The 19,023-nt window shown below is 39.7% G+C and overlaps 2 protein-coding genes across 3 annotated transcripts in view; one reads left to right on the top strand and one right to left on the bottom strand.

The window, feature by feature from the left end:
• The first annotated feature begins 5,311 nt into the window (after positions 1-5,311).
• On the top strand, positions 5,312-12,124 carry SOD3 (superoxide dismutase 3). Its single transcript, XM_089524722.1, has 2 exons — positions 5,312-5,437; positions 6,621-12,124. Exon 2 carries the CDS (start codon positions 6,641-6,643, stop codon positions 7,373-7,375), a length of 735 nt encoding a protein of 244 aa, XP_089380848.1. The 5' UTR covers positions 5,312-5,437; positions 6,621-6,640; the 3' UTR covers positions 7,376-12,124.
• Positions 12,125-12,277: 153 nt separating this feature from the next.
• The window catches only part of LOC149312483 (coiled-coil domain-containing protein 149-like), a 70,527-nt gene continuing 63,781 nt past the window's right edge, over positions 12,278-19,023 (bottom strand). For both annotated transcript variants that reach the window (XM_089524720.1, XM_089524721.1), the window contains one exon: positions 12,278-15,167. In XM_089524720.1, coding sequence (XP_089380846.1) covers positions 14,596-15,167 — 572 coding nt within the window. In that variant the 3' untranslated portion in view covers positions 12,278-14,595. The remainder of the gene's footprint in view (positions 15,168-19,023) is intronic.

The following is a 19,023-nucleotide window of genomic DNA, read 5'->3' as shown; positions in this document are numbered from 1 at the left end:
ACCAATTGAGGAGAATGCTTCATGCATCTGATGAAGTGGAGTATAATCTATACTTTGAAGAATAAGCATCTTATATTTACATTGCTACAAACACACTAACTCCTAGGTTATTACCACAAAAGCCCCCAGAACACTCCATCCACCTTTTGCTTGACATAACCATCAGAGGGAATGAGAGAGAGAGAGCTTCGAAATTTTAGCATAGCTTTATAATGTGGAAAGCTGTTTTTGATGAATTTGGTTGATGATAGTTACTTTCATATCTGGTAGAGTAGCGTGTAAACCAAATAAGAGAATGAAGGGTGAATTTTGCAATTGACTGGCAAGTAGGAACTACACAGGGTGCTTTGGAGGCCTTGATTATTCTCCAAGATTACTATTGTTAGGTGCATTATTGTTTCCCCCGCCAATGATATATCTGTAAAAAAACAACAACAAAAGTTCCAATAATATTGCAGTTTTGGGTGTGTTTTTGTCACAAGCAAACTGCTTCAGTCTTTTAAAAAAAGGTTCAGTAAAAGCCTGTTTAGGAAGAGGGAAATGGGACACACTACAGTGAAAATAATAATGATTACAAACACAAGGATCATATCAAAAATCCGTATAGTCCATATGTGTTTGAATACTTTTCTTCTGAATTCATTTAACAAATTTTAATCAGAAAAGAAAAACATGGAATGAAATCTTGGTTTAGAGTTAAATTTATAAAAAAAATAAGAGGATATCAATTGAAAATATCCTTCACTTGACATGTTAAAGAAGAAAGACAGGAATGTGAGAGTAATCATTAAGGACGTAAAGAAAAATAGAGCGGAAGAGCTAACAAAAAATTGTGAATGGTAAATACAAAAATGGATAAAGAAATAAGATACACAGGAGGAGAAGGATAAATGATGTAAAGGAGTCCTTAATAAGTAGTGAATGGGTTGTTTTGTGGTTCTAGTTAATGTTAGTAATTCATCTTTCAGTTTTGTACAAATATGTTGAAAGTATGAATGTAGAGTGTGTATGTCAAATTGTTTTTAAAGTGAATTTAAAAAATCCATATAGTCCAATAATAATAATAATAATAATAATTTGTATTTATATGTCCCGCCTCTCCCAGTATCCCGTTTCCTGTTAATGACCAATCAGATTCTTCTGGGAAGCTCATGATAAGGGTCTCATTCACACTATACAGTTATAGTACTAATATTTCACTTTAACTGCTGTGATTTCATTGAACTGATCCTAAGATTTGTAGTTTGATGAGTTACTGGACTGTTCTGGCTGAGAGTTCTAAGCACCTCTCCCTACACTGCAACTCCCAGAATTCCCTAGAAGAGAACCATGGCAGTTGAAGTGGAATAATAGCACTATAACTGTATGACTGGGCTCAGGTTATGAAGGCCACAGGATTCCTCAATATTGTTCCCAAGCCAATAGTATTCTTATGCTTGCAGAAATGGGAGGTTGTATATTTGTCTATCATTCCCTCTTTTTCCAGCTATATAGAAAAATGACACTGCCATTTTGGTGATGATGGACTGGCAGACTTGAAAGACGCCCCCATTCCCCAGGGTCTTTTTGCAAATACAAAAAAGAAAATCTTTAGGGGAAAAACTGCAAGGGTGGAGGAGACTTAAAAATAGTAGAGTGGAAACTGAGCAAGCTTAGAAGTCATGAATTGACTTGAAAAAAAAAATACTGGTTTGGGAAGAGGAATGGAATATTGTGGACAGAAAGAAACACCCCATGCTGCAACATTTTGTTCCATGTCCCACTTGTCATGTCTAAAAGCCGTTTATAGAGCCATATTCCATGAATTATCTAATCCTCTAAAGGCATCTAATCTAGCAGCCATCCTTACATCTTGTAGCAGATGATTTTGTACATTAACTAGATAAAGATGTGTTTTCTTTTGTCTGCTCTGAATATACTTCCAACCATTGCCATTTGATTTCCTCACGTTTTGAAATTATACGAAAGGAAGGGAAATTTATTCATGTCTACTTTTCCTACGCATTAATGAATAAAACACTATGCATTGATGAATACAACTCTGTTATTTCCCATAAACACCTTTCAGTTACCTTTCTGATCTAAAAATAAAATATAATAAAATGCTTTAGTGGGTTTGCATTGCTGAACCAGGATTTGAACCTTTTTTGAACTGCAGCTCCCAAAATGCCCACGCTAGTCTTGTTGGCTGGGGAGGTTTGGGAGCAGTAGTCCAAAAAGTCAGTTTTCTAAACTCTAGCTAGTAGTGAGGATAGCTATTCATATACAGTAGGCCTCAGTATCTGCTGGGGTTTGGTTCCAAGACTCCCCATGGATACCAAAACCCATGGATGCTCAAGTCCCACTGAATACAATGGCATAGCAAAATGGTTTCCCATATATAAAATGGAAGAATCAAAGTTTGCTTTGTGGAATTTATACATTTTCAAAATATTTTCAATCCATGGATGCTTTAATCCGTGGATAAATAATCCATAGATATGTAGGGACGAGTGTATATGGGATGAGGCCTAAGACTGTTGCAGTCCTGTGCGCCCTTTAGAAGGGCATCCTATTGATAACAGTGAGCATTGCTCCAGGTGAAACAGGGATAAGATGGAGCAATCCACTTGGACAGGACCTTCTCATGCTCCAATGGGGATATTGTTCCCCTGGCATAGTGCTTTCAGTGTTAGGCTACGACTCTGGAAACCAGGGTTTGAATCCATATTTAGCCATAGAAACCCACTGGGTGTCTTTGGGCAAGTCAACTCACTGAGTCTCAAGGGAAGCCAATAGCAAAGCTCCTCTGAATAAATCTTGCCAAAAAAACCCTGTCATAGGCTCACCTTAGGGCCGCCATACTTGAAGGTACACAACAACAACAAGAAGACAAGAATAGTAGTGTCAGAAAACCTCCACTACTAATCCATGGAAAATTTAACCTGTGCTTCTGACATCTAAAGACCTGAAAGAGCCTAAGTTAATGGTGGGGGAAATGTGGCCCATAGCTAGGTCATCTGTGGCGCTCAACTTCTTTTTGACCACCAATGCTATCCGAGATACCCTTAAAACACACAGGAATTAAAAAAAAAAACAGGGGGCAATTTATCAGCTTGAAATGTCCCCAAGGGCACAAAACCTCATGGGTTGGTTTGATTCTGTCCCTAAGAGACCCTCCAACAGCTATAAACGGTCATAAAACGAAACAGGACGTGATGTCATGTCACCTGTAGCGTGATGGTTATTTGTCATTCCCGGGATCTACTAGATGAAGGGTAAAAAATGTTTTAAATAAATAAATAGGAGTGGGAAAGCGAGTTGGCCACTCAAAGAGAATGATACTCTTACCCTGGGATGGAGGAAAGAATTGAGTGGAACCCTAGGAAGAAAAATAACTGTTTCTTGAGCAGAATGTGCGTTGAAAAATAATAGTAGTTCTGTCTGCCTGACCTGCCGTATGGTAACAGATATTTGTGTACGAATGGATGATCCCTCCTTTTCTGTATATGAGGAACCCTTGCCCCCTTCAATCAAAGATATGCCTAGATATGTTAATATAGGAACTTCGGCTTTCCTTAACCGTGATCTGCCAGTCACCTCTCCCCCCTGACACTTTCACATGCTCTTCATGGTTACTTTTCTAGCCTCATCTCTACCCTCTCTTTTCTCTTTAACTAGTACTTTCTTGGCTTTTCCTTTTCTTGATGGTCATTCACCTCTAGGCCTGTTCACCTTTGTAACTAATCTGTCACATCCAATACCAGGTATAGACTCTTAAGATCAGAGCACCTTCACCAAGGCTAAACAGTTACTGTTCAAAAGAGAACCCAACTGCAGGGGCTATGATGACAGGGTGACCAGGTGTCCTCCTTTCCCAGGACATGTCCTACATTTCACCCTTCTGTCCAGGAGCAGTTGCAAAATGTCTGAGCATGACTACAAAGCATTAATGTATATTCATGTCAGGGTTTTTTTTTAAAACTTGTATTCAGTAATGTCCTGCATTTTTCTTGAATGTCTTATATTTTATGGTGACCTGTCCTCCTTTGCAGTTATCTGGTCTCCCTATGTTTTGACTACCCCTGTTTTGTGAGAGGCAGGCAGACAAGGCAATAACTGCAAGAGACTTACAGCTTGAGTCTTCCTTATCTGGAAATCCAAATTCTGAAATAGTCAGAAACCAAAACTTTTTTTCTTGAGTAGCTGAGATAGTGTCACCTTTGCTTTCTGTTCAGTGTACACAAACTTTGTTTCATGTACAAAATTATTAAAAATGTTATGTATGGAATTACCTTCAGGCTATGTTTAAAAGATATGTACAAAACATAAATGAATTTCATATTTAGACTTGGGTCCCATCTCCAAGATTGTGTATTATGTATACGCCAATTTTCCAAAAACCAAAAACCAAAATAAATAAATCCAAAATCCAGAACACTTCTGGTCCCAAGAATTTTGGATAAGGGAGATTTAGCTTGTATTAAAGTCTCCAGCATACTCTAATGTAGACTAATATTCCAGTCTAAAAAAATCTTCATATAGTATGTTGAGATGGACCTTCAGCTCTCCAAATGCCCATAATCTGGATACATGTCAGTTATCCAGATAATGAAACAACCCATGACAAACAAAAGCAGAGGGTTTTTGTTTTGTTTCCTGACAAACTACCTCAATGTACAGTCAGCCCTCCACATATGCATATTTTTTTATCCATGGATTCAAGCATCCATAGCTTGAAATTTAATGGAACTTAACACAGATTTTGATATCCACAGGAAGTCCTAGAACCAAACCCCAGCAGGTACCAAGGTACCACTGTACAACAAAACTTCCTTTTTTTTTCATTTTATGAAAGCGAACATAACTGTATTTATTGCATCAGGTTTTCAGAACCTACCTACTACTTTGGGATTTTTACAATTATAACATTTGTGTCTGCAAATCATACACTGATCGCAAAAACAGGTCTCATAAACAGCTTCCATAAGCCTTAAGAACAAGAACAGCATCGCTACTTAATTGGTCATTTTTTTTATGAACCCATTGACAAATTAGCAGGGGAAAAACCCCGACTGAACAAAAGTCAGCAGTGTAACCTTAAATAAATATTTTCCCCGCTCACTGCATCCTGAAGTCATCTGCTAGGACACGTGAAATAAGATTAATTTAAAACCCTTCATTTTGTTTTCCTGGGAAACATGTCAGGCTGTGCTTCCAATTTCGTTTTAAAAGTCCAGTTAACACTTTCCTCACCAACATTTCTACTGCAAACCACTCCCATGAGCTAGAACTTATTACCTAACTTTTACATAAACAGGGAGAGCTCATAGGCATCAGCTCCAAAGAGGTCTGGAATCCGGACTTGACTGCTTGCCATTGCTTGCCTGAAGAGATTGCAGCCAACAGAAGTGTTTCAAGAAAACAGAATCTTTGCTGGAGGAATCCTGTGCTCAAGGTAGGAAGCTTGCAATAGCTTTTAGGACCAACCAAATGTGAAAACAGGCATGCCTTTGAGTGTGGTAGACGTGGACTGAAATCACAGCATGCCCTGAAACTAGCAAATGTATTCCAACTGTTTCTACTATGCTTAAATGGTCTGCCTGGCTGCCTTCAGATACAGACATTCCCTGCTCCCAAATTTATGGGGGGAAAGATGCCAGTTCTGGGGAACCACACAGGGAAGAGTATATTGTCACATTTCTCCAGCTTAAGCCATAGTCAAGAGTTTGTGAGGGTTTTTGTTGTTGTTTTAACTACACGATGCTGCCAGTTCTGTTTCAGTGTTAAGGGATTTTAGAAGTGAATCGGTGTGTGACTGACTCCCTGACACATTTGCTGGCTAAATCAAACAAGTTGCAAGACAGTGACAGTGAATGGATTGGAGGCTGATTTTGTTTTCACTTCCAAACATCCAAGGAAGTTGTTCAGGAAACAAGACAGGGAGCTTATATGGCTTCTGCAATGGGGTGGGAGGATTTACATTGGTAAAATGGGGAGAGAAAAAGGAGGAAATAGTCCAAAGCTTGTGTAAGGGTTGTTTTTTTAGTTGTTTTTTGAGGGGTGGGGGTACTACAACGCCTAGAATTGAGAGCAACTTTCCCCCAATCCTGCACTACTGCTCCAATTAATTCTGGAGACCCTTTGACACTTTCACATTAAAATGAAAATTTAGGGAGCTCCTACCTGTCTGACTTGACTCTAAAACACAGTTATCAACCAGACCCTGTTCCCCAATAAATCCTACTTCAGTTATTGATTCCCTAGGTGCTTGTAAGCAATTATTGTGCCCCTTCATTCCGTCTGAAGCTAATGGAATAACAACAACAACACTCACAAATTTCCCAGTGTTCTGGTAAGGGTTATCAAGCTAATGTGCCTGATACTCAACAATAGAAATGCTACAGTAGTATAACAACAAAACTCACTGCCTCCATTGCTCTTCCTCAGTCTGATCCACCTTGCAGGACTGACCAGGGAAGAGGAGAACTGTGTATGCCACACTTTGAGCCCATGTGAGGAAAGGTGGGGTGTGAATGTAGCTAAAACTAACGATAAAGATTTTGTAGTAAGTGCTTTCGCTTTGACTGTTTTATTTATGCATATATAGATGACACACTCACCTCTGCATCTTTTCACAGCCTTCTGCAGGTTCTCCACCATGTTCCTGCTGCTGCTTCTCGTTTCTGGCATGATTCTTTGTGAATCTGATGCCCAAACAGAAGATGCCCAGCCTACTGAAGAGAGCCAACTTCAAGACATTCAGAAAAAAGTCAATGACCTCTGGATGAGTTTGCTCTACCCGCAGCTCTATGAGGAGGTACTAGCCGCAAACCGGAGTGCTTATGCCACTTGTACAGTGAAACCCAGCACCAAGCTAGAAGCAAGCATGCCACAGGTGACGGGGCAAGTTCTGTTCAGACAGACCTACCCTTATGGAAGATTGGAGGCCATTTTCTATTTAGATGGGTTTCCTACAGGTGCCAACTTGTCTGGCAGAGCAATTCATGTCCACCAGCACGGAGACTTGAGTGACAGTTGCAACTCTGCTGGGGGACACTACAATCCTCTTAAAGTCAATCACCCTCACCATCCTGGGGACTTTGGCAACTTCTACTCTAAGGAAGGCAAAATTATGAAATATAAGGCCAACCTCATGGCCACGCTCTTTGGCCCACGCACTATTGTGGGAAGATCTATTGTGATCCATGAGCAGGAAGATGATCTGGGGAAAGGGAACAACAAAGCCAGTTTAGAGAACGGGAATGCTGGCAAACGCCTGGCTTGCTGTGTCATTGGAACATGCAACAACAATCAATGGGAAAAGCGGTTTTCTGAGATTATACAGAAAAGGAAGAAAAGGCTCACAAAACGTGCACAGAACAGCCCAGCTTAGGTGAAGACCAAAGAAGGAAGCAGCATTTCACAATGGATTTCATATCTGCCAAGCGGGTTGCTAAACTAAAGGTTTCCTGCTTTCCTTGAGGTTAAGATATGCCTATTGCTCTCTCATAGTCCTCCATTCTGTAAGTAGATTAATAATAATAAGAAGAAAGTAGCAGTATATTCTTTCAAAGTTCATATTCAGGCTCCCCACCTCCGCCCAGCTTCAAAATTTAGTCTTGCTATAGTAAGAAGGGCTATATGCTTTGCCACTGAAATCTTGAGCAATCCCTGTTTATTGTGTGACCTATCTGTTAAAAGAATCTCACAAACAAGAAAGCTGTAGGAACAAAAGGTAAAAATAAACGTCTTCAACTAAGATGATGTGCTCTGTTTTCCTATATACCTGAAATGCATAAAGAAATACATTTCTCCCCGCAACCTTTCCACTGTTTGAGGATAGGCTGGCAGACAGTGATAACAGCTTTTCCCCCAGAGCTCAGGCAGGAGTTTGTACATTATTTCTATTTTAAAACTTCAGATCCATTATTTTATTCTGCTTATATTTGCAGGTTTTTGCTTCCTAACTCTTTTAAGCCTCTTAACCGGCTTGAGTTATCTTCAATCCTGTAGCTCTGTCACACTGTTTACATTTGAAACTAGACTTTCCGAGAACACTCCTGAATTTTCTTAGTCAGTCAGGAAATATTTGGAAAAGCCTGTGATTTGATGAACATCTGTGCACAAATTGTGTAATGTTGTTTGCACAATATAGATAAGTTTAGGGGCTTGGACTCTTTCTATATGCTTTCAAGAGTGAAAAATGTTCACCTGCACACATTCAAGCAATGTAACTCAGAACAAAATGTACTTCTAAGTTTAACTTTGTTCTGCTTTTATAGTTTTGGGGCGTGGGAAGTTTCTGAAAAGTTATCATTTTGTAAACTGACGCCTATCTTCATTCAAATGAATGGCAAAGCACCGTAGGGTAAAATCTGACTCCAGTGCCAATCCAGACAAACTGGAATAGTTTTGCAACAATTTTAAACGTTGCACCATAATTTGTGATGATGCTTGCAAAGCCTCTGAATGAAAACCCAACTGCTGCCCACTGTGACCATAATCCAGAAAATCTATATGTTCATAATTATGTATCCAATAGTTATGTATCCAATAAGCATGGGGAGAAAATATGAAAAACAGGGTGCCTTGTCAATAAGTGTTAACAAACATCCATAGAAACTCCTAGCTCATAAGCATTTCCATTGTTTTATTTACCTGGGTCAGAAAGTATTCCAGAGACTGCACACTTATCGGAGTCATAATTTAAGGCTCAGTGATAAAGAGAGACCTGTAAGTCTTATGAAAAACAAATTTTAAAAAAAAGGAAATATAAATATATAAGAACATTTTTATTACAATTGGCAAATTACACAAGACATAACTTCATGCCAAGGTTGCAAAAAAACCAGGCCTGCAAATAAATAGAATATATGCTTAAAGGAAGTATTAGGTGCAACCAGCAGCTGAATTTTTAAAGTAATAACATTTTTTAAATTAAAAAAGTAGGAGCTCCATCTAAGTTATTAAAATACATTCCTGAGAGTTTAAGGGTTAAACAATTTCTCGGAAATTATGAAGATTAGATATTAGACATAGACATAAAATTAGACTCCTTTCCAAAGAATTAGCTCCCTCCTGCCCACCAAATCCAGATGCTCTTTAAGACCACCTGATATTTCCACAACTAAAATATGAAACATACGAACATTTGTGGCTCCCTCCTCTGCCTTCCAGTGTTAGTTGACTTTTGCAAGGGGGCTTGTAGAATAAATACAGCAAAAAACGATTCTTGAAAGAGAAATCTGAACTCTCAGTTCCTGGACTCTGAATTCTTGAAAGCTATCTAGCTCCTAAAATTGTTAAAATGAAAAAAAAAATACTAATGCAATCATTCACTGCATGATTTAAAGGTAGAAAGAGAATGAGGGAGGTAAAGAAGGAAAGAAGTAAGATGAATGAACAATAAGCCTTCTTAATATAGGCACACAAGGCAACATTCTTCTATTATTATTATTATTATTATTATTATTATTATTATTATTATTCACAGTTTGCAGCTCCATCACCAATACTATTTTTGTCAGTAGTTTTCATATAACCATCTGTTGAAGAAATGTTTCCTGGGATAATAAACATGAAACTGGTTAAAGGTTATTAACTGGGTCTGGCTATAAGACCCCAAGGGTGCAATGCATAGGCACACACTACAGCCCATGGGATCTGTGCGAATGACAGTTGGGCCATTCAGTAGCAGAAACAGGGCAGATTTCCCCCCAAGTATTATGCTTGCCCATGTAGAAATTACTAGCAGCCAAAATCAATCCGAGATAGCAATCATTTATATTGGATTACATCACTTTTCCTCCCAGCAACTTCAGTGTATGGGCAAGCAGCAATTTCCTTCACCCCACGTGTCCCAGATGTCATCTCATTTACTTTCTCCTATAGCATTGTGTAAAAATGTTTAGAATGGAGCCATAGCTTGCCTGATGGTGTACTTTTTATCAGCCATGCCTCAGTGTGTTGAAACCTTGGAAATTAGATTGTCCTATCCTTAGGACATTATTCCGCCCCATCATTATGATGCAGCCAGCCATGCCATGGGGCACTGTCAGAGGGGAGATTTCACCCTCCTTGTTTCTCTGTACCCCTGTGTAGTTCTTTATTTCCCACTAGAAGGAAGTGGTAAAATGTATTACATGAGAATAAAGCTGCACATATAGCAACACTAGGACCATTGGGGGCAAATCCTGTTCTCAATCTTGATCGTTCCAGGCATGAAAAATCATGCCAATCTGTTGACAGCTACATATTGCATGCTGTTCACCCAAGATTGTGACTAAATGTTGGAACCTGGTTTCATATATTTGATATGGATCCATTGTTATGCACTTTAGGATGAAAAGCACTTATATGAAACAAATGATAAATGCAATGGACTCTGCATATCCAGTCCACTGGTTTTCATCAAGCCATTTTCCTTGTAGCCAGTTTATTAATTGCTATTTATGGAGCCTTTCAATGGTTTTAATCAAGAGCTGAATGAATGTAAACTATACTGTTATGCTGTACTATTATAAAGTTGCACTCAGATACAGTTAGGAACACTTTCTAGGTTTTTTGTGGAAGGCAAAATTTCCAGAGAGCAAAGGAGCAGGCCCCAAATGAAGGAGCAGGAATGATACTCACTAGAGCCTCTGGGGTGAAGAGCATCAGCTGTATTGTTCTCAGAGTAAAAAGCCAATGTTCTTCATGCTTAATACTGCATCTTAGAACACATTTATGGGGAAGGAAGTCCCAGTGACCACTGTGGGAATTACTTAAAAGTAATCATGCACAGGAATGAGCTGTGAAATCCAAATGGGATTTAACAGGGGACTAGGAATGACCATTGATCCTTTACTCTGCCTTCTCAAGTTGGCAAGGTGAACAGCAACAAAATGTGTTACCCAAAGTACTTCTACTGCATAATATATATACAGTTTGTTTCTTTCCTCCTTTTTCTATCGTTGGCTAGTAGGGATACAAAGACATCCAATGTCATCAGCTCTCCGTGTTAGCTCTAACAGTAAAGAGCAGCAGGAAAGACATGGAACAACACTGTCTCTTATAATGGTTTCTATAGCCATTTGAGGATTAAAGTAGCCAGTGGGTCAAAAAGCATGCTATCACACCGTTTTTAAAGAACAAATGCAAAAAAGAACATGTGGAGTGGCAAGGAGCAATGAGTACTTAAATATAGAAAAATGTCATTTAAATGGATTCAGTTACAATAATAGATCAAGTATTTGATTCACCTGAGAGAATATCCCAAAGATTTGGAAAACAGATATCTACAAAAACAAGAAAGGTAGCTATAAATGGGTTTGCATACATGTTATGTGGCTATAATGGAAGCATTACAAGAAGAAAAACAGCTATCGGATAATAGCTAGGAAAGTCAGCAACCATCGACCATGCTCTAACCATCTGACTTCTTTTGTGACTTTGTAACTGACCACTAGACCTTCACTGGGCTTTTTAAATTTTTGACGTTTAAACCAATGGAGCACAAATACAGGTTTTAGAACTCAACATGGCTGCCACATTAATAACTAGATCTCCATTTTAGACTTGACTTCATTCAGGCTTGTTTTTATACATATAGATTTTATGTACATATATAATTTATTTTCACCTAAGTAAAGACATAGCAATCAAATGCCAAAATTTCCATTGGTAAAGCTGAGCTTCAAAGTATTTGCCATGAAAAATGCAAATAGCAGCCATGATTTAAAGACATGCAGAACATGGGCCATTCATGGTGCGGCCTTGTTTACATAAAGCTGCTCTCCCTTCCTGATGACTTTTCTACTCTAGGAGTTCATCAGCATTAGCTGTAGTCCTTATCAGGCTATGACAAACCCAGAAAGAAATATACATCTTGAAATGAACAATAGGATATGGAATGTCTTATTTATGATGAGCCAAATTCCAGAATTTCATATTCATGAGTATGCTGCAAATTCATTATTCTTCCCACTGTATCAGTTTTGTCATTCCTATCACAACAAATCGAGACAATAAGGCTATCTGTTATTTTACCAATAAAAGCACAAACGGTATGCTGAGTCAATAACGTTGTCAGCAACTCTATCAATAAAAGCAACAGTACCACAAATTCAAGAGATAACATATTCCTCCCCTTTTCTCCCCCGTTCCACTATGAGGAATGAAATTATGCAAACTAACAAATGGTTCAAGAATTTTTTTTATTAAGTCATGAAACAACAACATTTAATTTATAATAAACCAATGTTGCTTAAAAAAAGTGGAGTGAAAAAAGCAATATGATGTAATGCCCAAGGCCAACAAAGTATTAAAGGAACATTTCAAAGCTTATTCTGGTTTAGGGTTGTTGTTTTTTATGTGTGTGTATGTGCTTTGGGGTTTTTTTTAATGGGGGTTTACTGCACAGAGCAATTGAAAATATTGGGAGGGAGAATTAAGAAAATGTAACTTTCCTTTTTTGAAAGCACTGTAATTTACGTGCAACCAATCCACTCTTTGATTTGGCAAAAACATCTACCAAAAAGTCTTCCTGTCACCTGTAGTAGCTAACGGTTCTCTCAAGTGCTACCCTTCTTCCTACCTTCTCCCCACTATAATGTCTTCTTTTATATGCAAGGGGAAAGAGTAAGTAACACTGTACGTATTATGAAATGGAGGCTCTCTGAATGACACCCTCCTTTCACAACCAATCACTTGCACAGGGCCAAACAATTCTGACTGAAGGGAAAGTCTTTTTATTTCTGACAATCTTGGTTTTAGTCTTTTATGGGCTATAATGTACATGTACACCTGCGAGTCTTCTGATCAACACATACTAGATCACTCAGTTTGCTTACAATAAGGGAGAGTACAACATCCGCTCACCACTGACTACACTGGCTGGGACAGCAACATCCGAAGAGCTGTTAAGTTACTCACTCCTAACTTGCAAGGGCCGCTCCCCCCCCTGTTTGCAGGCTGAATCTGTTAACAGGCAGACCACAACAAAGCGCAGTTGGCAGGTCTTTATTTTGTCAAATAATGCTCAGTACAGGAAGGACTTCCTTGTTTCTTATGAGTGGCATTGTTAAATTTGGATTAATCCTCTCTCCAGTTGGTTTTAAGTTCTAAGAGTGAGAAATGAACATTTACAGGCAATTAGGTTCCCAAGCCAGCAGGAAAATTGCATGTACGGCTGGAGGCCCAGACAAGCTTTACAGCTGCTGAGATTGTTTCCTATTTTGGAAACAAACAAATAAAACAGCCACAGAAATTAGACCTCCCTTCAGTTCAACAGCTGCAAAATATCCACAATAAATATTCTCCAGCCATTGTCTTACCAGGAACCAAGGAGAAATACTTCAGCATCATTGGAGCTAGGGATATGCAAGGCTTCACTCTGTAGGCACAGGAGGCCCTCAAGATTGTCTCCCACTGCAAGTTAATTGATTGCCATTGTAAAATGAATTTAAGAGGGGAAATGGCTGTGAACGGCGGGATTTCAACTACTATCTACAGGGCTTTTAGGACAGAAGGAAAAGGGGAAAAACCTTCATTCAAAAGTGTGCACGCCAGGCTTAATGTTGCTCAAATGAAAGCAAAGAAGGCACCCAGTTTCCAAATTAAGTTCAGAAAAGGTTATTCCAACATGGAATCACCTCATCTCCAACTTCTAAGCTGGGTGGACAATACCTGGTACCATACTAAACATATGCCAAGACTAAAGGAACCAGCAAGCTGCTGAAGGGAAGACCAGAAGTTGCCACAGCAGCAGCTGCATATCAAATACGCTATGGTCGTGCCTTATGTGGGCTTGCCTTACATGGATTTGAACTTACGTGTAAGGCAAACCATGGCGGACAAAATGGCGCAGGCACTGCAGGGGCCCATGCGGCACTGTGCACAGGTACGTGCCACCACAAAATATAATGGCATTTAACCGTACATGTTTTTCTCATATGCGGGGGGGGGGGGGCTGAACGTATAGGAAGGGGCAACTGTAGAAGCAGAGAAACGTGGGACAGACAGTCAGACAGAAGAAAAGAGGGGAAAAGAAAAGAGAGAGACAGAGAGAGTGGGGAGAGATATGTTAAGCCACACACAGCCAAGAGCATCATAGCATCCCTTGTCGGTGTCACTTAGGTTGCATATATATACATGAACCTCTGCACTCTTTAGAAAAAGCTCATTCAAATACAGGAATGGGGGTGGGAGACACTGACCTGGCAAGCAGCTATGTGTACAGAGCAACCAACTACAACTGAAGCCATTTATTATTTTGTGTTAAGCCCTCAGTGCCATCAAAAACCCAAACCGCTGAGAAACAAACAAAATAGCTCACTGGCATCTTTATGTGTTATTGTTGCTGATTCTAGCTGCCTAAACAGTTCACTCCTTCCCTGTCCCTGACATTTCAGATTCTCAAGAGGCATTCAAGTAGGCACTGTGCCAAAAATACATTTACGAAAGAGACAGAGATATAACCAACATGATAAAGCATAATGATGGAGTGTCCAGTCCCATTACTCTCAATTATATCACTCCACCTAGTAACGTTAATCTCAGCAAATAGCAGCGGCCAGAATTCTGAAAGCCATCATGATCATCCTGCTCCTTTTAAATATTGATCTAGATTAGCAGTCACTGTGAATCTGGAGCAGGAGGACTATCTCTCAGATCCTCTGCTCCAGAGCTATCCTCTGGAGTGTTGCTTAAGTCTGGTGCCGCAAGAGGGTTTTTTTCATCACCCTGAATGGCCGTTGAGCAATCATTTTTATCCTTTTTGTCACTAATGCTTTTGGAGTTACTTTCTGAATCTTCTGTCACAGCCTGGTTCTCATTTGTATGTTCATTCTCCAGGTTGAGCGGTTCTATGTAGTAAGGGGGAGGAGAACTGGAGGAAGAAGATTCGCCTTCAGATAAGCTGTTGAGCTCTGGCTGACCTGCTGTCTGGCTCTCTGTCAGACATTCCACTCTGCTCTCTTCCAGTTCTGCAGCTGCCTGTTTCTCTGTCAGCTTAATGATTTCATTCCCAAACCCATTTACATCATCTTCCTCAGAAGGAAACTGAGGCAATGATGGATGAAAATGATTGTCTTTGTTACTGTTGTGTGGGTTTGCGTGGGGTTCATCAGAAACTGGAACTGGCTCCTTTGGAAATGTCAGTTCTGTTTTAGTAGCACAGAAGTCCTCCAGTTCCCTAGTGTGATCTCCTAGAAAGAAAAAGTAGGAACATATTAGATCTTTTTGGATATAAATTATAGTTTCATCTGTCTGGAAATGAGCAAGAAACCTGCACAAATATAAAACAGATGGTGAATGATCTTTTGACCTATTCTGAGGAAGAGCATTCTTTTCAGGAATGCCTAACTGAGAATCATCACAGGTGTTTGAAGGAAGCTAAAGAAGGCTTCATCCACAAGGAGCTGCAGAACAAGAGAATCAGGGCAAAGCAGACCACCCCAAAGGTGTGGCATCACATTGCTCCTGGGAAAGCCAGATAGGTGCTACAGCAAAATGTTGCTCCTTTTTGCACTGGAAAAACATCACCTTTTCTGCCACCATGGCAGCTTTTTGGCACTCTTGTGGTACACGGCATCTAAACACCATGCCTCTGGAGTGCTGAAAAGCTGCCCCCGTGTGGACAGCGGAGCAGCATGATGCCGGCTTCGGGGCTGTGTCTGAGTGTGTGTCATGTGTACGCCACACCCCATGCCGCCAGCATATTTTGCCGGTCTGCATCAGCCCTACATATTCTCATGGAAAATATGCAGAACTGCCTTATTCTGACAAAATACAGAAGAATGATGAAAAGAAGGAGAAGTTATTGATATTTCCTTTCACATTGTTGCCTTTGCATGTTCAAGTGGCTGCGCGGAATCAATCAGGTCCAAGTTTTCTATTCTACTCCATGGATTGATCCAGATACGTGGTTTATTAGGTCTAAACCATCTGTTCTGCCCATACACTTGTTCATTTTTTCTATTGGATCAGAGTAAGGTCCATATCCTGACATGCAATTGGAGATTTAAATATGAGTTCAAATGCAATGGAAAACTGTCATCCCTCTCATTATGACATGAAAGGAGAGGAAGAAGAATGAAGAGGAGAGAGAGGTTGCACATATTATTTTCAAACTAAACCAATGATATCAAAGGCTTTCATGGCCGGCATCCATAGTTCTTTGTGGGTTTTTGGGTCTATGTGGCCATGTTCTAGAAGAGTTTATTTCTGATGTTTCGCCAGCATCTATGGCTGGCATATCAGTGATAGTTTATTAGACCAATGTCATCACATCTGAAGTGACAAACATCCAACCTGGAATGTTCCATCCAGGCTTCCTACCATATATACTGGACTATAAATCAACCTGATGTATAAGTTGAGGGCAGGTTATGAGACCAAAATCATGGATTTTGATATGACCTGTGGATAAGTTAAGGGTAATACCTGGGGGCATGTAACAAAGGATCTGAAGGATGAAGTAAAGGAACACAATGCCAAAGAAATTACAAAATTCCAGCAGGCATAACTGTGTTCACACTAAAGGCTAAATGGATGAGAGAGAGTGTGTGTGTGTGTGTGTGTGTATGTGTGTGTGTGTGTGTGTCAGTGCTTCCAGGACAGACTCCACTCTTGCCTTTCATCAGGGAATGGTTGTTTTTTAATAAGAGTTAAAGTACAGTACTTGAATATACCTGTAGATAAATCGAATCAGTTTTTTTGGGTCAAATTTTTGATTAAAATTCCTAGGCTTGTACAAGAGTATATATAGTGAGTCCAAATTGTATGATACTGACAGTGTCACACTGAGCATATTCAAAAATACTCCAGGGACCATATGTGAAAGACCCATTTGATTTTGTTCATCATCCAAATATCTAGGTGATAAGAAAGCTTATAATTAGCCTTGCCAATGTGGCTCTTGGACTCAAATATTACCTGAGCAGCATATGATAAAGCAACAAGTAAGTGCTCCTTGTAATACTAATAAAGTAGGAAGTGGCCCTTATATAGAGTGTGAAAGGTAAAGCCTGAAAACAAAAGCTAAGCTCATTCTGACTCACTTGAATTCACATGGCACCAGTTTAAAATTACAGTGAGTCTGGAGACAGTCTGAAGCCCCCTGAGTATTAATTAGTATGACAACCATTAACTGTTATATTTCTATTATTTGGGACTTAGGAAACTAGAGGAAAGGGAGGGAAAATGAAAAAAAATAGAGGGTAAGAAAGTTGACAGAAATTAAGAAGGAACTTTTATTTCCCACCGGAAATGCTAAGTGCAGTACCGAAATACTTAATACATAATATGTAAACAATAGTAATGTCACAGTTGAATGAGGTGCCTACTAGTATATATTTTGCGTGTTAACTCTCTTTATGAAAGGCTGTTACTTCCTATTAATTTCTCAAAAGGAAATCAGTCCAAGTGATGTTGCAGTCATTCAGAAGAAGCATAGAGTACCAGCTCACAGATTATACCACGTTATAACACAGGAGCAGATTTGCATCCAAGATTCCTTCTCCATGTTATCCAGTTGCATATGGAAAGCTATGTAATCAGAGAACAGTTCTAGTATTGGTAGTATTTCAAACATGGGAAAAGTCAGAGGTGGTACATTGTAACATTTGAAAGCTCACCTGCATTTTGAGCCAGATCAATCCCATTAGAAATGAACCATATGCTTTTATGACTGTGTCTGCACTACAGAAATAATCCAGGTTGACAACACTTTCACTGCCATGGTTCAATGCTATGGAATTGTAGTTTGTTGTGGCACCAGAGCTCTCTGATGAAGGGTCAAAACACACGGACCAAATAAAGCGGCTTCTGGCTGCTTTGGGGGTGTGGCGTTTACATGATGCATGCCCCTGAAGCGGCAGAAAGATGCGTTGAGGCCACACTCTGGTCCAAGGGACCAGATTAAAAAGGAGTCGATTAAAACTGACTCCTGGCCGGCGCGATTTGGGGCTTGCAGCGACAGCCCACTTAGGGAGTGGTCACCACTGTCCTGGCCCGATTGCAGTCAGAGGCTGCTCTTTATTGACCATCTGCTTCAACCCAGAGAAAGCTAAATGTCTCACAAAACTACAGAACCCAGAATTCCATAGCACTGAGCCACGGCAGTTAAAATGGTGTCAACCTGGATTATTTCTACAATGTGGATGTATCCTAGTTACATTCAACTTTTGAGTTGGTGCATGCTTTTCTATATCCTTAGAACATTCTGATACATGAAACACAAAATCTGTCTCTATAATCTTCCACTATTTGCAGTCCTTCTGCTGCACACTCTTTAATAACCAGCCAAACATTATCATTTTAAAGATTCTAGTTAAACTCTCATAGAATTTTTAATTTTTAAATTTTTTAAAATCAGACTGTATCTATTCTTAAAGGTTTTTTTTTAAAAAAAGCTTAACTATCAGCATATCATATTTATTCTTAACTTACCAGTTGCTGGGGATTGAACCTCAGGCACGGGACAGACCGCCTGAAAAGGGTGGCCTGCCGGCGACCTAATTTCCTCTGGAGGGAAGCTGCAGCCGCCAAACCGTGCGGCTTCCCTCCGGAGGAAAAAGAACCCGAAAAAAAGGGTTGTTTTTAAGCCGCAGGGACGGCGTAACAAGTGCGCCACTGCTGCACTCGTTATGTAAGCACTGCGCAGCAACGTGCGAGCACCACACGGGGCTTATGTAAAAATGGTGGTGTCCGTGTACACAGGGTGCCGCCATTGCTATGCTGCCCGCACGTATTAGGGTTAGGGACCGTTCAATTGCCGCACAGTCCCTAACCCTAGAATTAGCACCAGTATGCTGCTTATTGGCAGTATGTACTGCACCTCAGATCTTCTACTTTATCCATAAGCCACCTTTCCCCTATCTGTAGGCCTTCTATTTTCTTTGCTCACAGATTACCTCTTTTGTTAACTCCATTCCAAATTCTAGTCCTGGAGTCAGAATAGACTGTGAAAACTAAACATTTTGCAAAATAATATTTTCATATTTATAAATATTGAATTTCTAATTCTTACCAAAAATATATGTGATATGTGTATAGGTTTGA

This window comes from Sceloporus occidentalis, unplaced genomic scaffold (genome assembly GCF_023333645.1).
Source record: "Sceloporus occidentalis isolate IW3139 unplaced genomic scaffold, rSceOcc1.0.p SCAF_5, whole genome shotgun sequence".
Taxonomy (NCBI): domain Eukaryota; kingdom Metazoa; phylum Chordata; class Lepidosauria; order Squamata; family Phrynosomatidae; genus Sceloporus; species Sceloporus occidentalis.
The sequence above is the reverse complement of the archived record's forward strand: the minus strand, read 5'-3'. Positions and strand labels throughout refer to the sequence as shown.

Coding starts and splice junctions, on each gene's coding strand:
- SOD3 (XM_089524722.1), top strand. CDS start 6,641: ATGTTCCTGCTGCTGCTTCTCGTTTCTGGCATGATTCTTTGTGAATCT.